This window comes from Festucalex cinctus, chromosome 9 (assembly GCF_051991245.1).
Source record: "Festucalex cinctus isolate MCC-2025b chromosome 9, RoL_Fcin_1.0, whole genome shotgun sequence".
In the NCBI taxonomy this organism is placed as follows: Eukaryota; Metazoa; Chordata; class Actinopteri; order Syngnathiformes; family Syngnathidae; genus Festucalex; species Festucalex cinctus.
In genome coordinates this window covers 11,824,848-11,840,782 of record NC_135419.1, presented here as the reverse complement: position 1 = coordinate 11,840,782, position 15,935 = coordinate 11,824,848, and the positions used below count along the sequence as shown (strand labels likewise).

General features: G+C 39.4%; 1 protein-coding gene across 5 annotated transcripts; it reads left to right on the top strand.

Moving 5' to 3' along the window:
* Positions 1 to 2,351: 2,351 nt before the first annotated feature.
* rnf44 (ring finger protein 44) lies at positions 2,352 to 15,405 on the top strand. Of its 5 annotated transcripts, none has more exons than XM_077531660.1 (11): positions 2,352 to 2,655; positions 5,617 to 5,812; positions 6,118 to 6,340; positions 6,437 to 6,604; positions 8,101 to 8,274; positions 8,358 to 8,519; positions 9,111 to 9,226; positions 9,383 to 9,470; positions 9,783 to 9,904; positions 11,380 to 11,479; positions 11,564 to 15,405. In XM_077531660.1, exons 2-11 carry the CDS (start codon positions 5,706 to 5,708, stop codon positions 11,624 to 11,626), a joined length of 1,323 nt encoding a protein of 440 aa, XP_077387786.1. In that variant the 5' UTR covers positions 2,352 to 2,655; positions 5,617 to 5,705; the 3' UTR covers positions 11,627 to 15,405. The 5 variants fall into 5 exon arrangements, with proteins under 5 accessions (XP_077387786.1, XP_077387789.1, XP_077387790.1 ...); XM_077531663.1 differs by lacking the exon at positions 2,352 to 2,655 and adding an exon at positions 3,423 to 3,462; XM_077531664.1 differs by lacking the exon at positions 2,352 to 2,655 and adding an exon at positions 3,541 to 3,958 and having other exon boundaries at positions 6,437 to 6,556.
* The last annotated feature ends 530 nt before the right edge of the window (positions 15,406 to 15,935 follow it).

Here is a 15,935-nt window from a genome sequence, read left to right as displayed (position 1 = left end):
TATTTGGAAATTAGAATATCATCGATTACATTGACAATTTGAAATTAGACAAGAATTGTGGATGACAGGCATTTATTTCTATATTCTCCCCTTAATCTTATCCAGTAGACTTTGGTTTATGACTTACAGTACTAAACACATCACTAGCACAACTGTTCAAGCAATAGAAATACAAATCAAAAGGGTGTGGTGCATGGTTATACAAGACTGCGGAAGCCCTTCCGATAAGGAAAAGCGCAATCTTTCCCTGCCATGCTACTGACCACACCATTGATTTGGAAAACAAGTACAACAACGCAAAAACACAAACTAGAAAGGCACTTAGAATGAAATTAGAATAGTAATGTGCCAATAAATCCAAATTTATGAAACTAACTTAGGTGTCCAACTTAACCCTCCTTCTCGTTGAGTATTTTTACCCCAGATTTTGGAGCTGGTCTGTCTCCCTCTATACCAGTGCTTCTCAAATAGTGGGGCGGGCCCCCCCAGGGGAACATGCTTTTTATTTATTTTTATTTTTTTATTTATTTTTTTACTGTCCTAGAATAAAGTGCAATTGCACATCCACTACATTAGAGGGCAGTGGCACTCTCATTATTGGCCGTGTGCGCAGGGAGCATTCACTCAGTGGTGCAGGGGTTTTGTTTGCACTGAGCATGCGCGCTTTGCACACAGCAAAAAAATCACAAATTATTTTATTTATTTTAAGTTTTGTTTTAGTTTTGTTTTTTTTTAATATTGTGCTCCTGCGTTAATGTTGGTGATCAGTTTGAATGCATTATTATTTATTGGTTTTATGTAATTTTATTTTTCCGTATCATATGGTTTGACATGGTCAGTCAAAAAATGTTTATAAGTTTAATTAAGGATTTAATTTTATTTGTGAATTTCAGATGCACTTTAGATCTTTTCTGTTACAGTTAATAAAGCTATTCTTTGTTGTAAGTTGGTCCATATTTCTCTCTTTTTTTATTCTCTTATACGTTAATACGGATAGTGTTATGCAGAGGTGTGGTTAGAACAATTTTATAGACAAATGATACTATTTATAGTTGCGGGGCGAGGGGGGGGGGGGGGGGGGGCGCAAGATGTTTTCTTCTTACTTGGGGGGGGCTGCTATGACAGAAAATAATTGAGAAGCACTGCTCTATACCGTTTTCATTTTGCATCACTTTTTTCCACTTCCCAGACATGAGTAGTATTTTTTTTTTTACATACATATTTTATTATTATTACATAATTTCAGGACTCTTCCAGTGCGTTACGAGTTCACATTTAGACCAATGTGATAGTAGATTAATTAAATGAACCCAAAGCATCACCCTAGCTAAACTGTTGCCGCTTTTTTTTTTTTTTTTTTTTTAATTCCAGACCTCTATCCACTTAGATATGACCAGAGCAGAACAGCTCCTCTGTGAGACAACAATAATGCATCGAAGCCTCTTCGTCATTGGAAGGCGCAGTAGCTCCCTCTGGATGTCTCTGAACCTGATCACATGATCTTCAATGCAAACCCAGCCACACAACAGAAACTCGTTTCATTATTTCTGATTTCACAGCTTCTGCTCCAATTTAAATGTGTCTTAATACAGTGCAAAATATTGGTCTTTTAATTAATATGCAGCAAAGCAACATGACTGCCTAACAGTTGGCCCTGATCCACAGAGGTTTCTTGTCAGATCTTTGAATCTGCAAGCATTATTGCAACAGTAATTTTGCTACATATTTTGCAGGAACTTTGATCCAAGATGGCAAGGAAGCAAAAACACATGGCAATATTGGTTCATGTGGAATCAGAAAAATCTCTCAACGCAGGAAATCTCTCCTGTTAACCCATCATTGTCTTAAATACAACAATATTTAATTTTATTTGAAGTGGCCATATGGAAAAATGACTTTTTCATTGCATATTTTCCAAATACCGTATCTTGTTATATAAGGCAAAATTCAATTTTTTGTTAAATTATCTTCTCAGGTATAAGCCTACCAAATCAACACCAAATACAGGTGAACGTATAAACAAATACTAAGTTATTTTCTCCCATGCAGATATACCGTCGTGCAACAAAGGGTTAATTGACGTATAGGGAAAAAATTCACCACAGGAGCACAAGCCCTAATTTGCATAAATACCGTAGTATTAAAGGTGATCAAGCAATTTATAAATTAAGGTAGTGATTTAAAAAAATAAAATAAACAGGCGAATATAACGAAATAAGCAAAACATTTGATTATTTATTTTACCAGTGCCTACATTTATTTTCGAATAAATCTCTATTTAGTCGGCTAATATATTTCTATCTTTAATTAGTTTAAAGCGTGCAGAGTTCTGCAGACGTTCAGTTTAAGGAAGTGCAGGAAGAACTAGACAGCGGTGGGCTGGACTACGACTTTCAAAACCAGAAAATGGCGTGTGCAGAATGAACACGGCTCGCTGCAACGACATAAAGTCACATTGTGTGCACACACGCCGAGCTCTTACGAGATGTCTGACACGATTTGTAATTTATAGCGCGTTTTATTTCACAGCACTGGTGAAAATCACGGAATGTTCCACGCGGGAACATCTAACCAACAGGAAACCGCTTGACTGACGAGATGTGAACATTGCAAGGGAAATAACCAGCGATTGGATGTTTGCACATTAACAATCAGGTAACGACACTTGTGTCCAGACGAGATAACTGCGAGTAGATTGCTATAAGCTAGAAATGTTGTTGACAGTGGAAATGAAGACGTGTTGTTATTATGGCGCTCATTAGGCTCAGCCTCCCACAGCCCCTCCTTGTTTTGCTGCTGCTGGGTGTGATGTTGTAATGTTTACATTGAGCAAAGAGACTGTCGTGAGCTTTACGTGATTTGAAGTTTACTTGGACCCGATGATGGAATATGCTCTAAAGATTTGCAGTGAGCGTGTTTATTAACTATGAACACACAAACTGGGCCCGACAACGAGGCCTATAGCGATGATTGTTTTGTGCAAGCCACATTCGCCGGTGTGCAAAATGTATAACTGAAACGTTGTTTACAAAGCTGAAATGGAGACTGTTTGTCCTCTTGATCGTGCAAGGGCAAAATTACATAACCGACCTGATAGTTCTGATAGGACACCGTGTCCACTCACGTAAACATTGGACTCATGCAGAAAAAAAACAGAAAAAATGGTTGAAAACCTGTTATGTTGTATTTTACGCTTACGTGCTATTGTGATAACATACAAACAGCTTCGAAGTGTCTTCAAACTGTGCAAATCATGTTGCTTTTGCTAGCTAGCTAGATTACAGGTTTGTTGGTAGGTAACTGTTCTGAAAGTGTGTACAGTACTTGAACAACGTAACGTAGGGTCACTTCATTCACACGTTGGTTGAATAAACATGCGCACACAAACAACACAGTTCTAATTGAGCCACTTGTTTATCGCGGTCATCTTTTGTTTCCATGTAGGAAAACAAACGTTTGTTGGTACGTTGCAGCCATCGTTGTCTGGACGTCTGCTGTCTGTTTTTGCCGCTCTCTGATTGGCCAATACAAAGCGGGGGGCGTGGCTTCCCCATAACAATGCAGTGTTGGGAACGTGCACGCGGCAAGCGGGATTTTCTTTCCTCGATTATCAAAAAACGATTTGCGTGTATTTTAACGTCATCGATGCTGTTCGGGGTACGTCACAACTAACGGGTTGGATTTATTTTTCTTTTCTTTTTCTCCCCCGGAGTCTGGGGAGTCGTAGCCCCTCCGCAGCAAACGGAAAGCGTCTGATAGCCGTCTGTGTTAGCGAGCAGGACCATCGACCACTTTTTGAAACATATATGTCGAAGCAAACAGTTGTGGACTGACTTCAAGGGACAAACGTCGTTTAGAGGCTGTCAGACACAACGATACGTGGATGGGAGACGGCATTTTGTAAACTGGAACACCTGCCATCGCCTCGTCTAACGGAGCACACAAACTAGCCACGAAAGTAAGCGCTCAAGCTACAGCAACTCGTTTTATGACGTAGGTCCGTCCATGCCATGTGGCTGTGCAACTCTTTATTTTGAGAGCCTTGTTTTTGTTTTTAGCACAAAAGTCCCGAGGTTACGCGTCTGCTTGCCGACAGTCTTTGCTACGAGTCGTTGGACAAAGCGTTAGCATAGCTTTGCTAACGTAGCTAGCTCATCTCTCCTTCAACAGGGGACGTTGACTTGTCCCCGGCAGATACGAGCTCTCGGAAGCCGCCGAGGTCCTGTCTCCAAGACAGCGGGTCGTGTGTGCGCAACAGTTTCGTGCGGTACTCCGAAAAAGCGGCGCAAAAGTGAAGTGGAGTGAAACGGAAGAGAAACGATCACCGCTACAGCTTTTGTTGTTGCTTTGTCTCGTGAGCACATGGCTTCCATGTTTTTGTTCAGCCATGTAACAGCGACCCCTATTTATGTACACAGGACGGACGTTGTTTTTAAATTACTATTTTGCACACGAATTGATGAATATAGTACTGCTGGGTTTTAACAATTAAAGAATTTGCTTCGGTTTGTGCTCTTTCATTTGTAATGTTATGTTTGTCACCTGTAGAACCAGCAATATTGCAATTTGAAGATAAAAGATAGCACCTAGTCTTCAAACTGCTTTGATTCTGTAACTGCAAATCAGTGAAGTGTTGACATATAGCGCAATGATGAGACCTGACATGATGCCAATCATGCTGTAGACAGATGGCTGTTTTATTTTATTATGAACGATTGTGAAACTAAGCACACCATTGTTTATTCCAGTTATTGGTTTTCTCCTGAGAACGTACACGTTTAGCTAATAGAAAATTCCAAATTGTCTTGGTTATGTGTATATGCCCTGTGATTGGCTGGTGAGTGCCTCTCACCTAAAGTCATCTGGATAGGCTCTTAGCCAGACCCAAATGAGGACAAGCACGATTGAAATTGGATGAATGGGAAAACGGCATGTTGTTTCAGCATGCACAATGGGGCAGAATCCAACACTGCATCAAAAAGCCTACTTTTGCAGGATTGAAATAGTTTATATTGGGGGTGATTCTGGCTCATCTCTGAGGACGTGGCCTGTGGTACTAGAGGGGCCTGGTTCAAGTCCAGCAGAGTAAAGTTGTTGAAGAGATGCTAGTCTGTTTCCTGGCTAATGCGATTTTGTTTTATATGTAGTGTACAACACACAAAAATAAAATGTATACAACACTTAAGTTAAATTACTCTTTGTAAAAGTGTGCTTGTGGCAGTTGCTATCAATGATAAGCCATAGGTTTGTTGTGGAAAACCAATTACCAAAATAAAGCAGAGAATAATATAATACCTGGCGTCCGGGGATGTGATGGTAAACAAAGCACCAGGGCATCACTAACCCTCTTTGTCCCAGTGAACAGATGTCTCAAATTATTAATCAGTACAATCTACGTCCAAGTCCAACATTTTCCAATTACTGGGAATTACAGTACAGTGTGCCATAATTCAATTTAAGCCCCTACAGTACTTAATATCGTGGCCAGTCATACTTGTAAGACATCTGGGGCAACAACTGTTTTTTATCTTTTTTTCCACCAATCTTCCATGCTACAGGTTAGTCGTGTGCTTTTTTTTTTTGTATGAGTTTTAATAATTGTTTTATTTTTTACAGGGTTAAGACAATCGGAGGCAACATCCAAATACCTCCTCCACTGTGTAGTTTCCTTTCCCAGAGAGTGACTCGTCTGCACGACGTCACCAATGCGACCATGGGAAGTAGCAGTAAATAGGCTGCCCCCAACAGCCCCCTTGAACCCAAGGAGGTTCCTTGGAGAGCCCTGTACCGCCCCTGTGCATCTCAGGAGAAGGTACAGTTGAAAACAATATGTTGTGCGTTATTTTATTTATTTTTTTTATTACTATTTTACGTGAAATCAAACTGTAACGTGTTTTGGTGCCTAGCAAGATCCTTGCAAGTTTTGACTGTTTAAACTGTTTGAACACGTTTCTTATTTACATTATGGTTGTGTTTACCCCTTTAACTTATTGACAGATTTATATTGAATTTGCATGTTATAAAAGCCAACCCTACTGTATATAGAATAATCGAGTCATTGATATGTGATATCTTCTCTTTTTTTTTTTTTTTTTTCCCTTTATTCTGGTCCTATAGCCCACCGGTGAGACGCCAGTGGGGGCTACGAGACAGGCCTGTGCTACACACGTCCCTGGTCCAGGATGAGAATCTCCATCATCTGCTTTTCTCGCAGCATCACCAACAGGTTCCTTTAGATGAATCCCGACAATACAGCCACACCAGCACAGCGCCACGCATGCTTCATCCTGCGGCCCACCTGCCCCAGCAGAACCCCATCATGGTGGATCTACACGAGCAGGTAGCACATCAGGACGTACTTGATGCACAAGATACCGAGTTAAATAATTCTTTTTCCCTGCACAAATAAGTCATGTTTTTTTTTTTCTTATTTCAGATGCCCCAGGGATCTGTTCCAATATCTTACACTGTTACGACGGTGACGACCCATGGATTTCCCATCCACACTGGGCAGCCTTTACCAGGGTGCAACACTCAGCAGCTCCCAGCATGCTCGGTAATGTTCAGCGGACAGCTCTCTCTGCTCTGCTGCCTTCCTCCTCCTGTGAGTTTGAAAGGGGAAAGCCAAAATGTCAGTGGCTTTCATGTAGCACACAATAGCAACCGTGCAGTCTGTCCCTGTGCAGAATTTCCTGATAAATGTGTCTTGTGAAATAGCAAAATTAGCGGCATGAGTTTGTTGTCGGTGAAAATAAGTCTACTTAAGATATGTTTGGTGTTGCCTGAAAATGCCTGGCGTTGTGGCAACACTCAGTGACGTGTGTTTTATGTAATATGTCACTTAATGTGTGTTTATCACATGCTTTTCAGCTGGGTTGTGCGATGTGTCAAACGTGCAAATTGTCCACTGTTGGTTCAGCAAGTGAAAAATCGATGGGTGCGAATCGGATCCCCCGAATTGTGAATCCACCCTCCAACATTTTTGTGTGTAACACTGAGGTGTACAGATGCTTAGGTTATGTTTAGTGCTGTCCCTAGCGATTTAAAAAAAAAAAAAAAAAAAAAAAATTGAGTCGCCTATCAATTATTTCATCGATCAATAGACTAATTAAGAATAAATCAATAAAAATTAAAAGTGTTGTTTTATTCTTATTCTCTACGTGTTGAGACACACAAAACACAACTCTTTCAAAAATATATTTTCACCACTCTTTTTAAAAAAGAACTTAATATCTACACACATTGCTAGCAATAAAATCTAGCGGAGGATTTGCTGGTTAGTAAATAAAGTAAATGGAGCATGGGCCTGTATTTCCATGATATAAGTTTTAATAATTATTTCAAATTTGTCGTCATTATACTTTAAGCTTATAAGAAATTATTGCTTTTGTGTAGTTACTTTTTGCTATATAAAAAAATATATATATAACCGAATATTTAAAATTTGACATTTTTTGGGCTTAATATCGTGTTCAAACAGATCCATTCAGTTTTAGCCAATCAGAAGCCTGACAAAAGTCATTTCCTGATTCAAAATGGAGAAACCAAATACAAATTCTTTGTATTCAGTGGTCACCAGTGTCAAGTAGCAATACCACTAGTACCTTTTGATAATTATTATTTTCCCCAAATCAATGACAGTTCATTCTAAAGAAAGACCTGTATCTCACCAAATGGCATTTCCCTTAAAATTGCCTATTAATAGTTTATTTTTCTTTTTAATGGAAGATTTGTGCCATAGAGTGGATGCAGCTCATCTTCTTATAAATGACTACGTGTTGTTCTTCACACATCAAATTAGTTGAGATGGAAAAAAATGAGTCCCTGCTGGCTGAAGCAAGTAGCACATCAAAATTCTTAATGATCAGTTAATTTTTGAATCAGCTTTAGTGCCAATCCCTAGTTTAAATAAGCTGAAGTCAGCAGATCATAGACTGAACACAAGAATGGCATTGCTTAACATGTGTCCCATCGCCCAGCCCTACCTAAAACATGTTTTCAATCTGAAGTTTTAGACCCAAGTGGAGGATGTGTTACAAATTGAGTGTGAGGAATGTTGCATAAAAATGGTTCTCTTTGTGTGCTTTTGTCTCCTCTCAGCTCATACAGGCATGCACCATGCAGCATATGCCGGTGTCTTACCAAGCCTTCCCACCCCTAATCTCCAGCGAACATTTTGTATTGCACCCAAGCCCATCCGTACCCCCCCACCAGCCGCCGCACCTTACTCCTCTGAGCCAGTTCGTCCCTTTACAGCCTCAGCACCCACGCATGGTGAGTTGTCCGCAGCAACCAGCGGCAAAAGTGCGATCACTCTTTGCTACTTACACCATTTGTATTTATCACCCCCACGTCAGCCTCTACAGAGGGTAGAGAATGAAGTTGACCTAAGAGGGGACCAGCACCCATTAGGAACCTTCTCCTACCCTCCGTCACATCACCCACCAGCGCTGCCTCCTTCTCTGCCCATACAGTATCTTCCTCAAGAGCCTCTGCATCAGGAGCTTCCCTTCGGAGTGGTAAGACACTAGTATTTTTACTAGGGGTGTCAAAATTACTGTGTTAATTTTGAGTTAATTTAAAGTTCCTTTAATGCCACTCAATGTTTTAACATCCGATTAATGAGCACCCATTACTTGGGTAGCCTGTACAGGGGAAATTCCAGTCGCTACGCAGCAGACGTCTATGTCAAAATTAAGCAGTAATAAATTGAATAATAATGCATATATTTGTGGAGGCTTGGGTCAAGTTGTATTTTACAATTTTAAAAACTTCATGTTAAAGATTCGATAGCTCATAATATGAAAAGGAAAATGCACTGAGCTGTCACCGTCTTAGAAGTGCAATTATGACATCTAGTGGCAGAAAAATGACCTCAACACATCAATATCACACTCCTTTTTAAACAGTACAGTACATCTTTAATTTTAACTTTTTACTGTATTACAGACTAAAACATGCATCCGTATTTCTATTAGTATAACATTTTTGTCCACTTTTATGTTAACAAGAATATAAAAAAAAAAAATTGTCGCCTGACACCCCTAATTTTTACACAGCTTCTGTTTGTGTGTTCACAATCCACATTATAGTTATGTTTGTCCCACCAGCCATATCCCCACATGCTGCCCCGGCGAGCAAGTGGGCAGAGATACCGGCTGCAGCAGCCCCTCCCGCCTCCCCCGCCGCCTCCATCCTACTACCCCGGCTTCCTGCCTTACTTCCTGTAAGTACAGTTGTATTGTGGACCATGTTTATTTCTTAAGAGGATCAATTCTTAGTTACCAGTGCACACAGATAATATTTTACAGCTGCGTGTGTCAGTGACGAATGCTTCTACAAGGATTGAGTTTGAATGTTTTTTTTGTCTTTGTTTATGCAGCTCAATGCTTCCTGTGCCTCCAACCGCAGTGGGCCCAGCCATCAGTCTCGACCTTGATGTGGATGATGTGGAAATGGAGAACTATGAGGCTAGTTTATTACTTGGCCGTACTTTTTATATGACGATATTAGAACACATGATTACATACAGTAGTTCCAACACCCCATGGAATGATAATGTACAACAATAACATGATGAAGAGCATACAGTATGTTATTCGTGCACATTGGGACTGACTGCATAGAGAAGAATATGCCTCTCCTATTTGTTTTTCCCTAGTAGGCAGCTATAAAGGCAATAAAAGCAATTTAGTCACAGAAGCAGCACTTCATTAAGTACACTTTGCAGAATCTCTCACTAATTGTACACAAGCCATTAACACAGCTGATTTTCTCTGCAGGCTTTACTGAATCTGGCCGAGAGGCTGGGTGAAGCGAAACCTCGTGGTCTCACCAAGGCCGACATTGAGCAACTTCCATCCTACAGGTTCAGCACAGAGAATCATCTGTCTGAGCAAACGCTGTAAGACTTCTCTTTGCCTTCATCAGATTTTTCAGTGTACTGTACTCAAAGCGATTATTTCATTTTCTCATGTGATGTCTGTTTTGATACTAGATTTGGCAATATTATTCAGCTTCTTCGCCAATTGACGTTGTTTGTCATTGGAGTTGTTGGTTGCAATGAGCCAATAGTGGCCGACTACATTCAGTGTACTAAATTACTGTGGATTTTGGCAACATGAGTCTGAGACGTTGAACTAATGTAGAACGTCTATTTTTAAACTATTTGCGGCGGTGTAGAAACTTTTGGAGGACTTTTGGAGGTTTACCACTTTTGTCATGTTCAGTCAAGCCCGGAAATAATAGTGCATTTAAAAAAAAAATTAGTGAGTAAAGCTCAACCATTTTTACTCTGTCATGGATTTATGATGAAACAGTTGAAGACCTGTAGACCAGATCAATAAATGAGTAAATAACGAAGCTGTGACACATTGAGCAAAGAAAGGGAACAGGAGAAGAAATGCTAACCCCTAAGCCAAGGGTCAGCAACCTTTACTGACAAAAGAGCAATTTTAGGCCAAATAAATCAGAAAAAAAATCTCAGGAGCCGCAAAACGTTTGAAGATTATGACGACGGAAACGTCGTTAGTCTCATGTACTGAGGGCCAAAGAGCTAATTAGAGCTGCACCACAACACAAAATTATGACAGCAGCATCCAATTCGTAGACATTAATTTTCTTGTACCTTTTCTAATCCTTTTTTGGAATTTTTGGGGGGATAATTTATCTTACTTTTGTTTTTCCATACAGTTTTAGACTTTTATGCTTTTTTTGTCAAACTTCATTTTTGGTTATTTTATGGCTTTTTTTTTTTCTGCCGTTTTGCTCTCAATTTTCTGACGACAATTTTGTGGATATTTTATGGTAATTTTTGGGATTCTTTTCTTTTTGGACAATTTATGTTTACTTTTTGAACATTTTCTTTTCTGTCTTTTTTTATATATTTCTCTGACATTTTTGGCAATTTCATGGACATTTTATGGCAATTTTCTACTTTTTTGACATTTTTAGGTAATTTTAAACTTTTTCATCTACTGCTCGTCTCTTTTTCTTGACAACTTAAAAATTTGTATTACATTTTTTGAACATTTAATTATTCATTTTTATCTAAATCATCAATTCATTTGAAGAATATTTGACATAAAAAATGTGTAAAAAAAAATATATATATATACTAATATGTACTCATTTTTTTAGAGATCGACAAAGAGCCGACCACTGCCCTAAGCTAACGTAAAATGGAGAGTAGCGAGACGCCAGAATAACTGCTTGGGTAGTCAACCATAAACAGAAGATTAGCATTTAAATGAATAAGTATCTAGTTAGAAAATAATGGAACTTCTACACAGTAAGCATGCGTATATACATCTTTTTTTGTTTGTTTTGTTATTTGTTTACATATACTGTATGTATTTACATGCTGTTTTTTGTCCTCAGGTGTGTTGTGTGCTTTAGTGACTTTGAGTGTAGGCAGCTACTTCGGGTATTACCCTGCAACCACGAATTCCACGCCAAATGTGTGGACAAATGGTTAAAGGTAAGATGACATCACACCACACCGTCAATTCCCTTTTGCGATCGCCGTGTTCATATGTGACCTCCCTCCCGCTTGACTTCCCAGACCAATCGCACTTGTCCCATCTGCCGAGCCGACGCGTCGGACGTGCCCCGGGAGGCGGAGTGAGCGCCCGAGAGGAAAACGCTTCACCCACGCCAGAGTTAGTCGTAAAGCTGTGGACACCCGCCACTAACTAACCACAGCTAACAACCCACTTCCTAAATAATAAGCAATCCGGGATGGTTCTCGGAGCCCCCAAGTACCTCTGCTGTGCTTCATTTGTCCCGAGTCTTGTGGAGGAAAAAAAATGTAAAAAAAAAAATGGCGGAGCGCTGGGATCACCAGCTGGTCCTTTTTCTGGCCTCCCCACTTCCTTGTTGCAGATTCCAAAGAGTTCCCCCACCCATGCGCATTATTTGCTGCTTTTGTTTACAGGGTTGCATTAGTTGAATTAAGCGGGATTCGTGGAGGATGAAAAGCTGGACGCGATTAAAGACTTAATAAAAACGCGTGGAGAAAGAGGCACGATAGATGCATGTTTAGTGTTGGCAAAATGGACTTCTTCATATCTATGTTCTGCAATACTCGATTGATCATTTAACCCACCTTTTTTGTTCCGCCTGAGCTTTTCGACTGCAAGTGATGCACGTCTGCCACACGACCCTCTCTGGATCACGTGTATCCAAAAAAAAAAAGATGTCTTGGATTCACGGACCAGATCATTTCAAGGTCATCTAGCATAACTGCACAAGTGCTACGGCTAGCCTCAGCGTGTGTGCGCGTTTATCCTGTTCACAGAGCCAATGTATTGCGTAACCACTGGATACAGGGCGGCATGCTCGGATTTGCATGTACTGTTGATTCCGACTAGCAATATTTAAACGAAGCATTACCACCAAAATAAGTCAACTTGAGGAAAAAAAAAAAAAAAAACATACTAAAAGAACGGCTTGCTTATGTGGGAAGACGAGCATTGAGGCGCGCTGATGTCTATGCGGACAGCAATATGTTGCAAAGGGGCGACTTTTGAATGGACTTTTTCATCTTCCAGTTTGAGGAAGATGTGGCCGTCAATGTTTGTTTGTTTGTTTGTGAGCCAAATCCAATATATAGATACCGCCTACTTTTTCCAGATGTTAGACCTGCCTTCTTATATGACCTTGACAAGCACAAACCTATTACTAATCCTGACAAATACTGTGTCCTTTTCACCGTTTCTAAAAAGTTTTATTTATTGCTTTATAATCTTTTTTTTTTGAGAAAATGAGTTGAAGGAATGCGTTGGTAGTATTAGCGATGTTTGTGTTTATCTTATGGCATCAGCCTAAATGGGAAATCAACTTGAAAAATTTCTTGACAATATGTTCTATGCAACCCCTGTAATCTAAATGCGATATTATGATTGATAATGTGTTTGTGGAATGTGAATTAAGGAACAAAATCCACCTGGTTTTAATCCATTTTAGGGGGTGGCTATTTTGCCACTTGCTGTCGACTGAAAATGACATCACAGTTGCTCTGGTAACAGCCCATCACGACTAATCTCAGAAAACAGCTGAGCTGTGAGTTTGTTGCCTGAGCAACTGTGTTGTCATTTTCAGTCGACACCAAGTGACAAAATGGCTGCCCCCTGAGATTTTGCTGCTTAATTCATACTCCACAATATTAATCAGAATGTCTTGTTTATACTGGTCGGGCCGCATACAACACTTTATTGTAAAGACATTTTGGGGGGTGATTTTCTCTTTCACTCATTCACTGCCAGCCCACTAAAAATGGATCTTTGATGTCTATAGTCGTCAATGGCAGTGAACGATTCCAATTGGTGGTATTTAAGAAAAGAAAAAAGAACAAGTGTATGTATAACTTGCGCGTGAATGCGTTTAAATTTGAAGACAGAAGAATGTCGTAGAAGTCACTGGAAACACTGTTGGACTTCTACTTTACTGCTTGTGTTGAGACTTAGGAAAAAAAATAGTAAGCACTAACAGGCAGTTGTAAGCGTTGCTTTTACGTGTAAAGGGATCTTGCCTTTTTCTTTACTTCAGTGTCTTAAGTGAATGTGAGTCTTTGACGTGTGTGCCATCTTCAAAAGAAAAAAAAAAGAAGCCATTTAATGAGTTCTACCCACAGCTTTGATAATTAATATATGTGTACATACATATCTATTCGCAGGCTATACTGTATTGTATGTTTAAAAGAAAAAGAAAAAACTCAGGGCCACTCGGTATATGAGGATACAAGACAAGAAGAGTCTGTCAAATGGGAAGGATGCCATGAAACGGAGCTATCGGAATTGATCTTTCGGTCATTTTCCTCTGACCACAAATGATTTAACGTAAGCAGTTATTATATCCTGTTATGTCTGAAATAAGTACACAGTTTAAAGACAAGGCATGTTTTAAAAAAGAAAAAAAAAAGGCAACATACAGAAGTCATTTTACAAACCAGTTTGACTATTTGCTGTGGTCCAACTTCTCAATGTGCGCACACTCCTACCTAATCACTCCAGAAGGTGTTTGCATGCTTAAAAAAAAGAAGAAAAAAAAGATGAGCAAGCGCGTGAAAGATAGCTTCCGATCTGCCGGGGACCTATTTAACGGTGCACAATATGCATGCTTGTCATCCAGTTCCAAGTTCTGGAGGTTCGGATCGTATCGCTCAGCTGATAACTGCCATGCATTGTACTGCACATATTTCTAATACAACTGAATGACTACAAGATTTTATCGCGCTCTCTTCGTTTTGTTTTGAAATGGCGACGCTCCATCACTTCTTAACATGCGTTGTGTTAACTGTTCTTGCCCTAATGACTGAAAACAACCTGCTCTGAGACTACTGTAGTTTGATCAAAAAGCCATAGTGACAAGGTGCTAGATGTTCCGCTTTTAGCTACAAGAACTCACTCGCGTGAATGCAATAGTTTGTCATGGATCTTCTCATGTATACTTAAAAGCATGTTATACTAATACCCCAGTGGAAATCATTATAATTATAGTTTAAGGATTAAAAAAAAATAAAATCTAAAGTGTTGTCATACATATTCCAGTGTAGTACTGTACCTGCCTCTCAGGCACTTGCTCTCAGTGTATCAATATCTTAGTGTATTGTTCACATGTACTTCATGTTGATATTAGCGCTTATTTTTTGGGAGTATTCAATTGATATTATCTAGTTACCCCACTAATTAAGATTTTAAAAAATTAACTAAAAAAAAAAAAAAAAAAAAGCAGCTCCCACTGAAGCAGTTTATGATTAAGACAACACAGAGTCTTGTAGTCTTTCTGTTAACTTTCTTCAATAATCACACAGCTTGTCTGGTGCAAAAAAAAAAGAAAAAAAAGTGTTCCAATAAGCAGCTAAAAATTGTTTGGATTTGTGATTGATTGCTTTGTAGATGCCATTCATGGTTTACCAATTTTTTATTTGATTTTTTTTGCTGTGGTGGGGTTGTGGTTTACTGTTCTTACCCTCCCCGGTTGTTAAAGGGGTCCTCAGCCCACCCACCAACAGAGCCAGGGGCACGTGTTGTGTGTTAGGCAGATATATTTTGCTTTGGTACTTGCACATTTACAGTTACCTCATTTTTCCATGTTTGTATTGCGGGGGGGTGGGAGGATGGAAACTAATATATATATATATTTACACACATATATATATTACATAGAGGAAATGGTTCGTTTAATTTTTCATTCCACTGGAATCATTGTTTGTAGCATTTAACACGAACTAGTTAGTGTATTATATGCATCTGTATACTGTTTGAACTTTTTAAGATTTGTACTTTTTTTAAATGAAAGTTGCTAGTTATGCTTTACCAAGTAGTGCAATCATTTTTTTTTTTTCAATTGTTGTGGCTGATTGGAGAGGGTTGTTCACTAATAAATGTATTACGTATACCAATATGACGCTTGTCTCATTTGAAGCTGTGATGCAACCACAAATGTTCAATAAACCCACATTTAATTATTTTTGTTTTAATTTATAGTTGGGGGAATGACATCTTTACAAGAGCGTATTTGGATGTTACAAGCAAAACATTGGTGACGGCAGACTAGCAGAGCATGCCACATGGAGGGGAAAAAAAGCTGTGGCAACTTTTGTGATGAACTTCAGTCTGCTTTACACAGTCAATATGGATCTGGTCATTAAATGACAGATGAGTCGGGGGGATTCCATGTTTATGAACACTTATGTACATGTCACTCGTTTAAAACAGGGTTCCCATATTTCCTTTAAGTCTAAATGTGGCTCTGTGTTAAGAGTCAGAGGTTAAATAAAAAATAAACATTCCAAACGAGTGCCCAATCTGCCAAACTTCTTACAAAACAAAACCTGAAAGTCCTTCAAGTGGCGCACTAAGGTAATTTTGGTCATGCGTCTGGTTTAGCAAGAGGCTCAGCTAACTTCCTAAGTGGAGGAATCACCCCGCCTC

Coding starts and splice junctions, on each gene's coding strand:
- rnf44 (XM_077531660.1), top strand. CDS start 5,706: ATGCGACCATGGGAAGTAGCAGTAAATAGGCTGCCCCCAACAGCCCCC. Junction 6,605..8,100: donor TCTGCTGCCTTCCTCCTCCT/GTGAGTTTGAAA, acceptor GTCTCCTCTCAG/CTCATACAGGCATGCACCAT. Junction 8,275..8,357: donor AGCCTCAGCACCCACGCATG/GTGAGTTGTCCG, acceptor CCCCCACGTCAG/CCTCTACAGAGGGTAGAGAA.